Source organism: Mauremys reevesii, linkage group 8 (genome assembly GCF_016161935.1).
Source record: "Mauremys reevesii isolate NIE-2019 linkage group 8, ASM1616193v1, whole genome shotgun sequence".
Taxonomy (NCBI): Eukaryota; Metazoa; Chordata; order Testudines; family Geoemydidae; genus Mauremys; species Mauremys reevesii.
The window spans coordinates 90,045,560-90,059,733 of record NC_052630.1 but is presented as its reverse complement, the minus strand read 5'-3'; the positions used below and the strand labels follow the sequence as shown (position 1 = coordinate 90,059,733).

At 42.4% G+C, this 14,174-nt stretch overlaps 1 protein-coding gene across 2 annotated transcripts in view; it reads right to left on the bottom strand.

Moving 5' to 3' along the window:
• Nucleotides 1-3,752: 3,752 nt before the first annotated feature.
• Nucleotides 3,753-14,174, bottom strand: part of SLC35D1 (solute carrier family 35 member D1) — a 31,773-nt gene continuing 21,351 nt past the window's right edge. For both annotated transcript variants that reach the window (XM_039485197.1, XM_039485199.1), the window contains 2 exons: nucleotides 13,330-13,412; nucleotides 3,753-9,574 (listed from right to left, as the gene is read on the bottom strand). In XM_039485197.1, the coding sequence (XP_039341131.1) occupies nucleotides 9,466-9,574; nucleotides 13,330-13,412 (192 nt within the window). In that variant the 3' untranslated portion in view covers nucleotides 3,753-9,465. The remainder of the gene's footprint in view (nucleotides 9,575-13,329; nucleotides 13,413-14,174) is intronic.

The window sequence follows — 14,174 nt, the reverse complement described above, 5'->3', positions numbered from 1 at the left end:
AGGACAGCGTTATATCGAGGTAGAGGTGTACCTTCATACTGTTTCACATCTGATACTCCTTGATGAAACATAGGAGCCTTGTCTTATAACAGGCTTATTCAAAGTGATACAAGCTACAAAAGTGAGATCTTAGAAGAGTGTTGCTATTTTCATAATGTAATAAAAATACTTTAATAATAAATAATTAATAAATAATTAATAAGCATGTCAACAACAAATTGTATATTTATACTCAGGAAAGGAGAAAATCCCTGGAAATATTCTTCAGGAGGGGGTTCACAAGACTTGACATTTTAGTGAAAGGGGTTCACAGGTTGTTAAAGTTTAGGAACCACTCAGAGAGGAGGGATAGCTCAGTGGTTTGAGCATTAGCCTGCTAAACCCAGGGTTGTGAGCTCAATCTTTGAGGGGGCCACTTAGGGACTGGGGCAAAAATCTGTCTGGGGATTGGGCTTGCTTTGAGCAGGGGGTGGGACTAGATCAGAGGTCTCAAACTCAAATGACCCATGAGGACTAGTGTGTTGGCCTGAGGGCTGCATCACTGACAGCCTGACCTCACTGGCCCTGGCCCTACCCCCACTCCACCCCTTCCATGAGGCCCTACCCAGTCTCTCCTCCTCCCAGTGGTTTTAATAAAATAGATACACTCAGTAAAGCTCACCCCTGCTCTGCCTCTTCCAGGGGTGGCAGGTTTGTAGAAATTGTGGTGGTGCCCAGAACCTGCCCCCCAAACTCCACCCCCACCTGCTTAAGGCTCTGGGAGGGAGTTTGGAGGAGTCTGGGGTGCAGGCTCCAGGCTGGGGCAGGGGGTGCAGGTGCATGCACATGCTCTGGGATGGAGTTTGGGGATGCAGAGGTGAGGGCTGAGGATGAGGGATTTGGGGCATTGGAGAGGCTCAGCAGAAGGACAGGGAAGGGCAGCCTGCCCTGGCCCTAGTGAGTGGGGCACTAAGACCCTGCAGCAGTAAGTGATGCCAGCAGAGCAGAGTGGAGCCAGTGTGAGCTGCAGGCTCCGGGCAGTGAGGGGGCAGCAAGTGAGCCCAGGGGACACTCAGGGGAGGTGTGTGGGGGCGGCAGGCATGGCCAGGGGAGACACCCGGCCCCAAACATTGGGGAGCAGCGTGCAGGGAGCTTAGCTGCCACATAAAATAACTTGCAGGGGGGAGTTTGGTGGCAACAGGAAGTAACTGGGAGGGGGGGGCGGGGAGCTTGGCAGGCCACATGTTTGAGACCCCTGGACTAGATGATCTCCTGAGGTCCCTTCCAACCCAGATATTCTATAAGGCTTAGCTAACTCAATCTCTTCTGTGGTTCAGCCACTAGAGGGCACAGAGACCCACACTGTATTTAATATGCATGACACCCTCTCCCTCATGCTGAACTTCAGCAACTCAACTGGCAGCCTTAAAATACTAGATCAATTAGAATAAAACAAATTGTCACAGTCTTTCAGGAAAAAAGTATTTATTTAAAGCCCGTACAAAAATACGTAGGCACATAAAATTCCTTTTGCTGTCACCTGACTTACAGATATAAAGCCTGCAGCACATTCAAATGAAAAAGGTTACCCTTTTAACACTAAAATGGTCACTTTGTAAATAGAATCTATGTAGAAAAATATTTATAGTAAGATTAACAGCATAGAAAATATACTATTGTATCAATTTTGTTCACCTTCCCAGTGTATACAATACTGTCTGGCCATTGGCACTAAAAGGTGCACATTTACAAGCAAAATAAGCTTTAAGAATATTTTACAGGACAATAAATCTAACCAGTAGATTTAAAAGTAAAAAAATGGTAAAAGTTCTCAGTAACAAACATCCTGACCCAAATGCCTCTGTACAGCAGATGACAAATAAGTGACTTGAAAATATTCCAGTTTTTAAGCTACTGATGAGAAGTCGTCTTGGCTAAAAAAAACTCCTCTAAGAGCAGCAGCACAGAATTCTCAGCCCAGGGAGAAGGGGCACTATGGTGGCTATCAACCATCTTTGCTCCCTCCCTATACTAGAGAGGCCCCTGGTGTAGTTTAGACACCCCTGGAAGCTTGACTAAATTACAGTAATCTCTCAGGGCTGCCCGCGGACCACAGCATCTGCTGCAATCTTTATGACGCTGGCGTCTCTGCCTGACAAATCCCTCCATACCCCACACCTACCATTGGCATACTGCCTATACCAGGACTTGCGAGAGGGTCCCCAAAAAGCAGCCTTATGACTATCTTCCTCTGTGCCTGCCCTGGAGGATTCCTCTAACAACTGGAACTGGGGATTTTATGGCCCTATAACTCAGTGTAAAAGGGCCAGAGAGGCGTTTGGATCTCTCCCATGGTCTTGTTAGATATAAAGGGTTTTAGAAGAATTAATTTCTGAGCTGGTCCATCAGCTGAATAAAGAAAGTATGAAATTGAAATATTGGAATATTTTTTCAAGTTTAAAAAAAAAAACCACTTCCATGATGTTTAATTTAGGTTTACAATCTTCTAATTTCCCCCCTCACAAGCAGACCATCCTGCATGCTAATTAGAAATCGAGAAGATCTATCAAACAGGTACAATTTCATTCTACCAAATTTAAAATCTACATGTTTAAAAGGAAAACAATTTATAGTTAGAAGTACATGATCCTTGGTAGTCTTGTTTATGGTTGTTACTGGAAGTGGAAGAAAGGGAAGTGTCTTACAACCTTGTCAGCTATACACAGTATGCAAAATGTTACTCTGCAGAAGCAGCTTCTCCAGATTTGATCATAATTAAGGCTCTTACATTGCAGATTCCCAGATATACAAAGATCCAGGATGAATCTTTTCAATTTTACAATACAACTAGCCTGTGCCAGCTAACAACTCATTGTGAAGAATGATAAGCAACATTTATGATGGGGGAAGAGTGTACAGAACAGCAGTGAATTAGCAGACCCCACATTTATGCTCATTCAGCATATACAAAGAACTAACTAAACCCACTCATAACCCCAGATCCCATCAATTAAAATGGGGACTCTTCACCTAAATATGCAAAGGGGCAAATAAAAAACAATTTACCCATTCAGCTCCAAACCCAAAATAATTCTTCCAGTATCTTGTGTGGTACGACAGAAATAATGTCATAATAGTAGAATTCCCAGTTTCTATATTGTCAATTTTCACAACAGAAGGGAAAACTACATACCTTGTAATTTGTTTACCACAGTCTCTTCTCCCATCCTATGATACAGGAATTATGAACAAATAGCATTATAGTGTCACCTACTGGAAGCAAGCAAACAAACTGGGCATATAAGCCTCAGCCTCACCCAGTCCCTTCAGTTAGAGATACTTCCAGAGCAAAGGTGAAAGGGGGTAGGAGGTGGGCAGAGAATAAAAGAGATTGTATAAGAGTTAAAAGAACAGGACAATATACAGACAGCAGCAGCACATCCCCCAAGAGGGGAGAAGATTCGAACTTAGGATAGAAGATGACCATGACCCAACAATTGGTAGTTTTCTCTCATGGTACCTCTTACTCTTTTTCTCCTCTTATGACACACAAATCGGGGACAGACAGTGGATGGCTGAGGTATGCACATGTAAAAACATTGACTCCAAGACCTTTCTTGAGAAAATCCAAAACATGTTTTGAAGCAACCAAAACAGCTTAGTGACGTTCCTGAACTTGCACCAGGCTGAAAAGATCATCCAAGACTCATCAGAACCAAGAACCGTGGGTGCCACAGAGTTGCCAAAAATCACAGCTGCCTTGTCCTGCCTGATTTTTTTCAGCAGTTTTTCAAGAAGCAGTAACTCAGCTCTTGACACTCCAGCTCCATGCAAATGCATCATATAAGAGAGCCCAGGGTCTGGAAACAGAAACAGGTAAACTTGACTATGGTGCCAACTTTCGACAAATGGCCTTGAAAACTTGGGGGAGGCTCCATTCTCCTGGAGCCAAATGGCTGTGGCCGAGCAAGGGTACTGTTGCCCTCCAGATAAAGGGCCCTCAAGGAAAGCAGACCAGGTTTATCCAGATGGAATGCCTCCACCAGGAGCGAAGTCCTGCAGGTCCCCCCAGCGGCTGACATACTCCACTGTCATGCAGTTGTTCCAGTGAACGAGGATTAAGGATTCCAAAGCTATGAGATCCAAACCTACAGCCTGCAGTTCAAGGAGATTTATACTCAATGTGTGTCCCTCCAGCTAACAGAGGCTCTAAGTTAACAAAATTCCCAGGTGTGAGCCCCCCCTAAACCCAAGAGATTTGCATCAGTGGCAATACAAATGGGGGCAGGGTGAACAGAAAGGAGAACCACGCAAACAGCTGCAGGTGTTGCACATGATTCCAGGGAGGAATGAAGAGGGTTATCCTCCAAGGAAGGACAGGGAATCCCATCTGGATAGGAAGAAGGACTGCAGAGAGTAAAGGTGGAGCCCCACCCAGGAGATCCACACAGGCTGCAACATGGCTCAACAATCAAAGGAGGCTCCAGGCCAGAACCGGGGAGGAGGAGCTGACTGATGACAGAGTGCTCAAAAGAGCGGAGTCTGTCCAGGGGAATGAAAGACTTTCCTAGTGAAGAACTCAGGACTGTATCCAGATGGGGAAGTTCCCTCCTCGGTGATCTGGGCCACATGAGGCAGGAGGTCCTGAGACTCTAGTAGACATGAGACTGAAGGGGCTTGAGTAAGGTGATCAGGCATCGGAGGTGGAGGCGGCTCACATTTTCACAAATATCAGCAAACGACTTCCAACCATGGCAGGGCTGATGAGCTATGGGGATGGACCTGGCCTGAGTGCAACCGGCTGCTTTGGGAAAGCAGTGGAAAGAAGTGTTTAAACAGCAGCCTCCTGGGCCCACGAAAGACCTGAATCCGACAGAACCAAGGGCTGACCTGTCATAGGATACCAAAGAGGATCCCTGCCAACACCTGAGCCTGGGCTTTCAGCAAGAGATAAAGGGGGGCACATTCCCCGAGGATGCGGGGTGGTTCTTAGAAGAATCTACACGCCTCATGGTAGCAGCAGGTCAAAGAGATTAAGCCCTTTAAAAGGGGCGACTGGCCAGCTTTGACTTTACTCCTTCATCTGCATTCCACTCCCAAAGTCAAATGTGTCTCTGACCCACAGTGGAAACTCCACATGCAGGCAGCTTTACACAAAATGGAAGCAGCTTCTATAGACCAGGGGACAGTGAAGAAACCCTCATAGTTCTGGTGTAAGGGGAAAAGCAGAGGAGAAATCCTTCTAAGGTCCACCCACAGAGCTTAGGCCCTATAGCAAAATGAGCTGCAATATGCAAAGTCACTAGTGCGAGCTTGTAAGCTGTATTAAGGGCCAAGTCCACCCCAAGTCTTATCCATAGGGTGGACATATACTCCATGAGAGAACAATTTAGAAGTGAGACATAAGGCCTGTGCATCCAACCTAGGAATAGCAAATACTTCGTCTGGTTCTTCAGGAGAAACAGGATAACATCTAGCCGCAGGGCGAGAGTCTTGGGTGCACAGGTCCACCTAGTTCCATTCCTTGGACGCAAGGTCCAGGATGGCCAAATGGAAGGGAAAGAGAACCCCCTCTTCTGCGAAATGTATGCTTGAAAACAGTATCTTTGGGGGTCTCCAAACTGAGAATGCAGAGGATGAGAGAGTCTCCAGTCAGGGGACACTGGTATCAGCATCAGAACCAGGCTCAACCAAGGGGCTTGGAGGCTTGATCTAAGTCCAGGAGCAGAACACGGTCAAGATCTTGGTCCCTCTCTCCTAAGGCTGAGTTTGCAGGACCAGAAATACATTTGGGAGGGAGGTCACCAAAGACCCTTCAGAGGAGGGATGCCTGCCAAGGGCAGGGGAGCTGCCACTCCCACTTTAGAGGTGGAGTGCAGACTGGGCATACCATCCCTGAGTGGTGGCATTTATGAACAGTTGGCCCCAGATGCAACCCCCTTGAAGGGTGGTGCTTAACCGAACAGCAACTTGCTCTGCCTTCAACTCTCCATCCGAGAAACTGCTGCTGGCTTCTTACTTCGCTCTTTCTTCCCACTCGCCCCATCCCTCAATTCTGTCCCATTTTTTCTTTAAAGTCCCCACAAAAGAGAAAAAGGGAAAAGAGATGGCAGGAGAGCTGAAGCAAGGACTCCAGGTTTCCAAAGGAGGAAAGGCAAACTGAGGGGACGGTGCTGAGGCTTTTATGTCCAGGGGCAGGATCTAGCAGTTCTTTGCATTCTTGCTTCCAGTTGGTGGCATTATGATGTTATCTGTTCCAGATTCCCGCATCAGAGGGTGCGAGGACAAGGAGACATAAGAAAAAAGAATGAATTTGGGAGCCTATTTTGAGATTTATAGCAGAATGAGCTGAGTTGAAAACCCTCTTTTGACAGAGTTACTGACCTTGACATTTAAAAACAGGCACATTTATCACATGTAAAGTTCAGATTTCAGTATTTAAATACAGATCCAAATTTTATAAAAAGAATGGGGATCACAACAAGCTAAAATAAAAAAGAACATTTGGTTCCCTAGCCTATTATTATTTTTTATTTTTTTTTTAAATTTCCTGCAAGGCCTTTATTTTGTATATGAGCTAAAATATTCCATAAGACACAGTAAGAGACACATTCAGCACAAAAAATAATCTAAAGTTTACTTTCCTCAACTAATTTCTGCTGTGCTGCCATTGCTAACCTGGAGCTGGCCTACAAGAGTACGGGACTGTTTTCAGACTACTGGCGTAAGGGGTAGTGTTTTTGCAAAGTCTATTGACCATCAGGGTCAAAGAAGTGACTTTACAAAACTGCACCACACTTAAATGGCATTTAACAGGATAGCCCCTTTGGGTGACACTAGTAGCTATGTCATCACATCCTGGATCACAGTGAGGAATCACAGTAGAGCAGGAGCTGGCTGCGTGATTTTAGGAAGCTAGCAAAAGCATGAACACATCAGGTACGTTTTTGAGTCAAAATTTGTGTTGAATGCTCCCCCATCCTTTTCCTGCGGTATATGGGTATCACACATAATTTTTCCATTTAGCTCAATTAAAACAAGAATTAGATAAGCAGGCTACCTTTAAGGATTCTAAATGGAGGACTAGGCTAACAATGCAAACTGCCAAAGAAACACAGTAGACACATACTGTAACACACAGTATGCTGATTAAACGTTTCTACAGAAAATGTTACAGAAATGCCCATCTCAATTACCTAAAAAATATTCTGAAATGCAATGTTTCTTTCAATACCATGTCACTCAGTTTTCCACCAAATATCCTTCCAAATGCAATTAGATTAACTGCCTGTGAAAGTCTCTTCTTGTAAGTGAAGAGTAGGAGTAGGAATAAATTGTGGGGAAATAAGTGTACAATTTTAACCAAAGAAAGAATCAAAGGGAAGAAGATAGACAGAAATATTGCATCAATTTTAAATTTTTTTAAAAAAATCAATACGGCTTGACATTTTAAAAATATTTCTCCATTAAAAACAGCTCACAATGTAAAAGAAATTTTACTGCATCCAAAAATAAACTGAACAGAGCATAAAATTTGGATAGAGTTAAAACATCAGAACTGTATCAATCACATAATGGTACAAATTAAATGTACCAATTAATGAATTACCTTGACATCATCTAGAAGAGTAAAGGTAACAAATATTCATTCTAGGTGACCTGTCAACGTGTAGCTGCATAAAATGTTATATATGGATTAACTGTTAATTTACTAAACTAAAAAAGATAACGTATTTCAAATTTATTCTTTTACTATTGGTTCAGAATAATGGGGCACACTTGGGACTGGAAGGGAATCAAAAACATTAATTCATTTAAAAAAATCTTTTAGACACAGATTTTCACTTGATTTTGAACGAGTGCTAGGCCTTACCCTGCAAAAATTTATGCACGTGAGTACCTTTACTTATTAAGTTGCCCAGTGGGATTACTAATGTAAGTAAAGTTACTCATGTATGACTGCAGGATAGGTCTTATTTTAATTCAGTGCTTCCCTGCTGAGTTCTCCAATATATTATGTAAAATTGGAAGGTGGTGTACCATCATCCCACCACCTATTCACGAATTTCACCATCCAACATCAGCTTTACAAGAAGAGGTACTAAGCTGTTGTGAGGCATGCAGAAGCTAAGCAGGATGAGCACAGGCTTAAAAAAGTTAATGAAAAAAATTAAACATCTACTAAAATCATTGACTGTTCAAGCCAATGTTTTGTCCAAAAACTTAAAACCGGATGACTGACTGACTAACTGAAATAAGAGTGTATTGCAGAATTGATACATCTGCTGAAAGATCTGCACTTGCATATGCAAGGTTGCAGAGCCATTCCTTTCCTTAGTAAATAAAAAAAGGAGTTACATTTCAGTCTCCCTCTATTTCTGTATATATTCTAGCTCTAGAGAAAACTCTTTTCTTTCCCTTTTTCTTGTTCCTCTGAAAGCTTAATATTGACAAGAAATCAAAATTGCCAAAAATATGTATCTTCTTTTTATGATCTATGCAGGGCCTACAGTTGGCTTATAGTTAGTGAAAGTTACCCTGCTTCAGTAGCTTCCTTCTCGAAAATAAAGTAAACTAATCTGTGAACTTGCGTTTTCTGAGCTAAGGGGTGAGATTCCATGTTGCCTCTTCATGAGGCACAGCACAGAACTTGCAGCCCTGCACAGAGGGACCTATGCTGGCTTTAAATCATCTTTTTGCCCAACTGCTTCAGGGACTGGAGAGTCCTCCCCTGTTCCACCCCAGGGAGCTTATCTAAGCTACAGTAGTTTCCCACAGGGCTCTTCTGGGCTGCAGCATTGCTCAGAATCTCCACAAGGCTCCGCGCTACAGCAACACTTCTACTCACAATACCAACCCACCCATCCCCACAACTAGCATCCCCCACACCCGGGCTTGTGAGGGCTTCCTCCGAAGGCAGCCTGATGTGCCTGAACTGAGGAATTCTGCCCTGAAAGGGATGCAGGGCTTTTTGAGACCCCTGACATCACCATGGCCCTTTTAGACAGCATGAAGGGGTTGGAGCTGAGTCAATCATTCACCTTAAAAGCCAATTACAAATATTTATTATTGCCCATTGATATGCTTAGCTGCAAGACAACCCAGATGCAAGCTAAACTGTAACTGATAGGTTAGGACAAGTTTTCTTGCAAGAAAACAAAACTGTATCTAAGAATATTAACAGTACTCCTGTAAAATCAAAGTGTTTACATCATCTGTGCATGGTTCTACCACCAGACTTGATCATAATAAATTACAAAAGATTTATTCCTCATAGTCTAGATTAAATTAACGAGCTGTATATTTAATGTGCAGTCAATTATAAATCTCTTTATAATAATTTTTTTTAAAAAGGCAGCATATTTAGATTGTGCAAATGCAGAGTACCAGCATTATTCCACGACACCCACACTAATATTTTTACTGTATACTGCCAGTGATCGTTGAACAAAAACAAGGAGTTACTTCTTATAAATAATCCCCTGGTCATACTGAGCTTTTTCCTTTAATATCCATCTTGATAGTAGCTTCAGACTGCTTGTTCAATTGCTCTTCTGTAAAAGTGATGTAAGAATACACCAGGCTTCCAGCAATACTACAAAACACATTTTTAGGTAAAAAGAGAGAAATTAATGTTAGAACTCCATTTAAATTACCACATACTCTAAACATATTTTAAATGTGCATTCCTTCTCCAATTTACTAATTAACACTGTCACCTAGAATCCTGGACAGAGATTATTCTGAATTTTGATTCATTCCTACCATTATACCAAAATATTCATGGATCTCAGTATGCAGATGTACCAAACACTAGGCCTGGTGATACAGGAGTTGGGGTGGCCCTATAAATAACTGGCCAGTCACAGAAATACAATTTTTTGATTATACTCTGCTGCCCCTCCCCCCCCTCCCCCCCGGTTTTATATAGGCTGCAAAAGGAAGTTAAATTGGTAAAATATGAGGAGTCTGCACAAGGTGGTTGATTTAGCTAGCTGATTCTCCCCCTGCCCCCTTGAAATCAATCCTCTGCTCTTCCTACAGTTCGTATTTTGTTCAATCTGATTTATAATCCATTTTCTCCAACCACTAAATATCTAGAGACTTTAATTTTATCATCACATGCTTCAGTGTTGTGAAGTTACCATTCAGAAGAACATAAAGGAAAAAGGAATGTGTGTGTTCTATGCAGAGCTAAAAACAGTTTCTTCTGAGGTCATTTTATTTATTTAGGGTACCCCTTGACCTATGTCAGACCATAAAATACTGTATGCCCAAGTAAATTAAAAAGCTTAAGTAACTTCATTCTCTCTTACTACTTTTAGATACAAATTTAAAATTTGTCTTTTTAAAAAGGCAGAAACAGAGAATGGTCCAAACTTACAGGCATATTTTAGCAGCACAACCTCTCGATCTTATAATAGGTTTTTTGTATTTTTTTTTTGGTAATGAAACCAGTGGCACTATTTGGAGACTTTATATAATTTGAGCTGTAAATAAAAGCATTAAAAAAACCACTTAAAAAAAAAACCCAAACAAACCAAGGATGCCTTTTAGATCAGTCAAATGTAGGTCTGGATTGTATCAACTTTCAGTTTATGTGCACTGAATACCAAGCAACCCCTGATGTTCCCAGTGATGCCTAGAATGAGCAGTGCATTCTTATTGGGTGTAGACGCATTTCTGAATGTTTTCAAAAGAGAACCAGGGAGGTATGTGTTGTTTTTTTAAAATGGCTTTTGAAGATAACCATTTAAGTTGGTAGAATTGGGGATTGGGGGGAAGGGATTGTTTGTTTTAGGTATTTATCAGTTGAAAAGATAAGTCTCTGGGTTTTGGTTTTTTAAATTAAGTTTGTTAAGTTATTTTCCCTTATGCGGTCTCAACACATGAAGTCTACACAGTTACATCGGGTTTGCTATAGCAGATGATGATCAATGAACCAAGTAGTCCAATTACCTAGCCTCATACAGTAGCTAGGACAGAATGCTTCAGAGAAAGGCACGAGACCCCATAAATGCCACAATATGTTAAGGAGGGACAATCTATTCATTACTCCAGTGGATGATTTGCTTATGCCGTGAAGTAAGATGATCAATAACAATAATTTTCTTTAATCCTTATAGTTTAACTGCGGATTGTCATTTCATTCATATGTCTGGTCTATTTTAGGGTTTAGTACTGCTGGTCATCACTGTAGCATCTGAGCATCTTCCATGTAAAACAAATTAATAGCAGTAGCAAAGTCCTCAATGCACTTAATCAAGTCGCTGGCACTTCTCCCTTCTAGAGCAAACACACTGTGTGGGATAGGGTTTTTGAATGTATTAAATTTCTTCTTTTAGTTAATAGGGGTTTATTGAGTGGAAGGGGGACATCCGTGTTGTGTCATTCTTATGGTGAAAAGGCTTTAGCGAAGGAAGGTTTTAGAGTATTTCCTAAAGATGGCCAGATTCTGGATTCACTTGACCTCTCTAAAAGACTCGTTACAGTTGGTATGGCAATCCCCATGTGTGTGTGTGTGTGCCCGCGCGCGCACGTGCGTCTTCCTCCTGTATTTTCCACTGCATGCATCTGATGAAGTGGGTTTTAGCCCATGAAAGCTTATGCCCAAATAAATGTGTTAGTCTCTAAGGTGTCACACGTACTCCTCATTCCTTTTGTTCCAGAGTGGTATCCCCTCAACAGAACACTATATCCCCAGCTCTCACCTCCTAGGTCACAGGCTTTGTGATCTGCACTGTCCCAGAGGAGTGCAGCCGACTGAAATTTGGCTTTTGAAAATTTAAGACCAAAGGTTTAAACTGGAATTGGAAACTAATTAGGAGGCAGTGGAGGGATTTGAGCATGGGCCTAATATGCTCACAGAGCAGCTGGTGCCCATGCATCATCTTCACATTCAGCTTTAGATACAGCAAATCATAGTAACCCTACCAGGAGATTACTAATGCACGGATCCTGGCAGTCAGGGCCTTGTCTAGGGGGAAGGGACACCACCTTTTTAGGTAGCTGGAAGTAAAAAGAATGTTTAGATATTGATGCTACCTGTCACCCACACTTAGGAGCCCCAGAGAGTCCAGAGGCTTCACAGCACTTTGATGAATGGGGGCTGTGCGCCATCAATGAAAGGAGAAGACAACCACTCGGTTCAGAGCATTTTCCCCCTTCCAACTACCACCACTTCGGTCTTGCAAGGGTCCAGCTTGACTCAGCTGCTCTGCATCCAAGCGCTGATTTCTTGTAGGCACGCTGACATTTTAGTAGTGTTGGTGCTTTCATCCATTGAGAATGATGTATTTCAGTTTAGTTGGCAGCTAGGCCCCCAGCATCTCCCCTCTCTCCCCACAAAATGGTCTCACGTAGTTATTGGAGAGAAGTGGGGACAGTATGAATCCCTATAGGACCCCAGAGATGAGGCCCTCCAGAAAGGCTAAGCAGTGACAGAGAGGAACAAGTGGAGCCACTGTAGTGCTGGGCCATCTACTCCTGCTGTGTCATGTAGCTGTATCTTGTTGTCCACTGTGTCAAAGGCTGCAGAGAGATCCAGCAATGCGAGCACAGAGATCTTGCCCATGTCCATGGCCATGAGGTGTCATATTTTAGTGCCACCAGCACTACCACTGCTCTGTGCCCTATCTGTCAGGTATCCACTATGCTGGCTGATTCACATGCTGGAGCATGGTGATTGCTGATTTCTCAATTATTTTGCCATGGAATGGGAAGTTGGAGACAAGAGTGCAATTGGAGAGATCTTCAGGGTCAAGGGATGTTTTCTTGAGGATTGGGTGAACTGTTCCTTTCCCCCCCCCCGACCCCCCCCAAGGAGTTTGGTAGGTGACTTTTCTTCTCTGCAGGAGGCTCTGACTGCATCCATTAATAGTGTGCATAATTCTTCATTGGCTTTTACCAGCCAGGAGGGGCATGGATCTGTTTCACAAGTTCTGGCTCTAATATTTTATAGGGTTTTTTGAGCTTCAGCATGTGTGATCAGGCCAGACTCAGTCAGGGTGGTGGGGCAGATAATACAGTCTTAACTAAAAGCTATGACAAGAGCACGATCCTGCAAGCAATTAGGCACATACTTAATTTTATGCACATAAATCCCTTGATATCAACAGGACTACTCACATCCATAACTGTTTTCGGGATCAAGACTTAACTACTTCCTACTTAATAGCTTTGTAGTGGATTCCTCCCACCAGAATTCAAAAAAGTGCAGTTCTATTTTGGAAAGTGATCCTATTTGGATGGTTCAATACTTCTTTCAGTAATTCAATAGCAAGTTGCTCAATTTACAAGTTATTTTGAAGAGCGTTACATACATTCAAGACAAGTCTTCAGTTTTCTTACCTGATATTTAACCCAATGAAGTTTGTCCATGTGAAAATATAGTCTCCTCCAAAAAACATTCCCATGTAGGTTATTAATATATTCTGGAAAGGAGGGGAAAAAAAGATTAAAAATTCTAAGCAAAATGTGTAAAACAGCTGTTTATGTATATACCACTGGCATAAACAGGATGCTGAAACAAATAGAAGAGAGTCAGAAGAGATAACTGTGTGAAAGATACTGACATTTGTATTTATAATACTGTCTTGAAAGTTACCATATCAGCGCTACTGGAAATATTAAAATATTCAGGCCTTAATTTTTTTTTCTTGTCTTACTGTTTTTCCTTCATATTGCCCTACTGAGCCCCAAAAATGTTCTCTCCGACCATCCAAAACAAAGGCTGCAACATAGGGGGGAAAACACTTCTGCTAGGCAACCTTACAACAATGTACCTAGAGCACTGAATTCTTCAGAAAGCCAGCTATTCTCTTGCTCTGCCTCTCTTCCTTATCTGCAAGTAGGCAGATGCTGACAAGTACAAAAATCCTTACCCTTAAAAAGTTATGTATTTTCAAAACTACACATACTGCTGGCAGCCCTAATTCTAGGCCTAACAGCTTCAACAGCAGCTTTTTAGCTCTGATATGTTTTTATTGGTTTCCGATTTCTCCTCAAGCATCACTGGTTTTGTTAAAGACTTCATTTAGATCTCCAGTCATGCCCAAGTTCAATATCCTCAGCTTTCAACCACACAACCATCCACAGGGCTTCTACAGTAGGGCTCCACAGGCGCTTAATCCCAGTGTATGAGGCAAAAGATATTCAAGAATTTACCCAGCAGAGATCCATATACAGATGCTGGC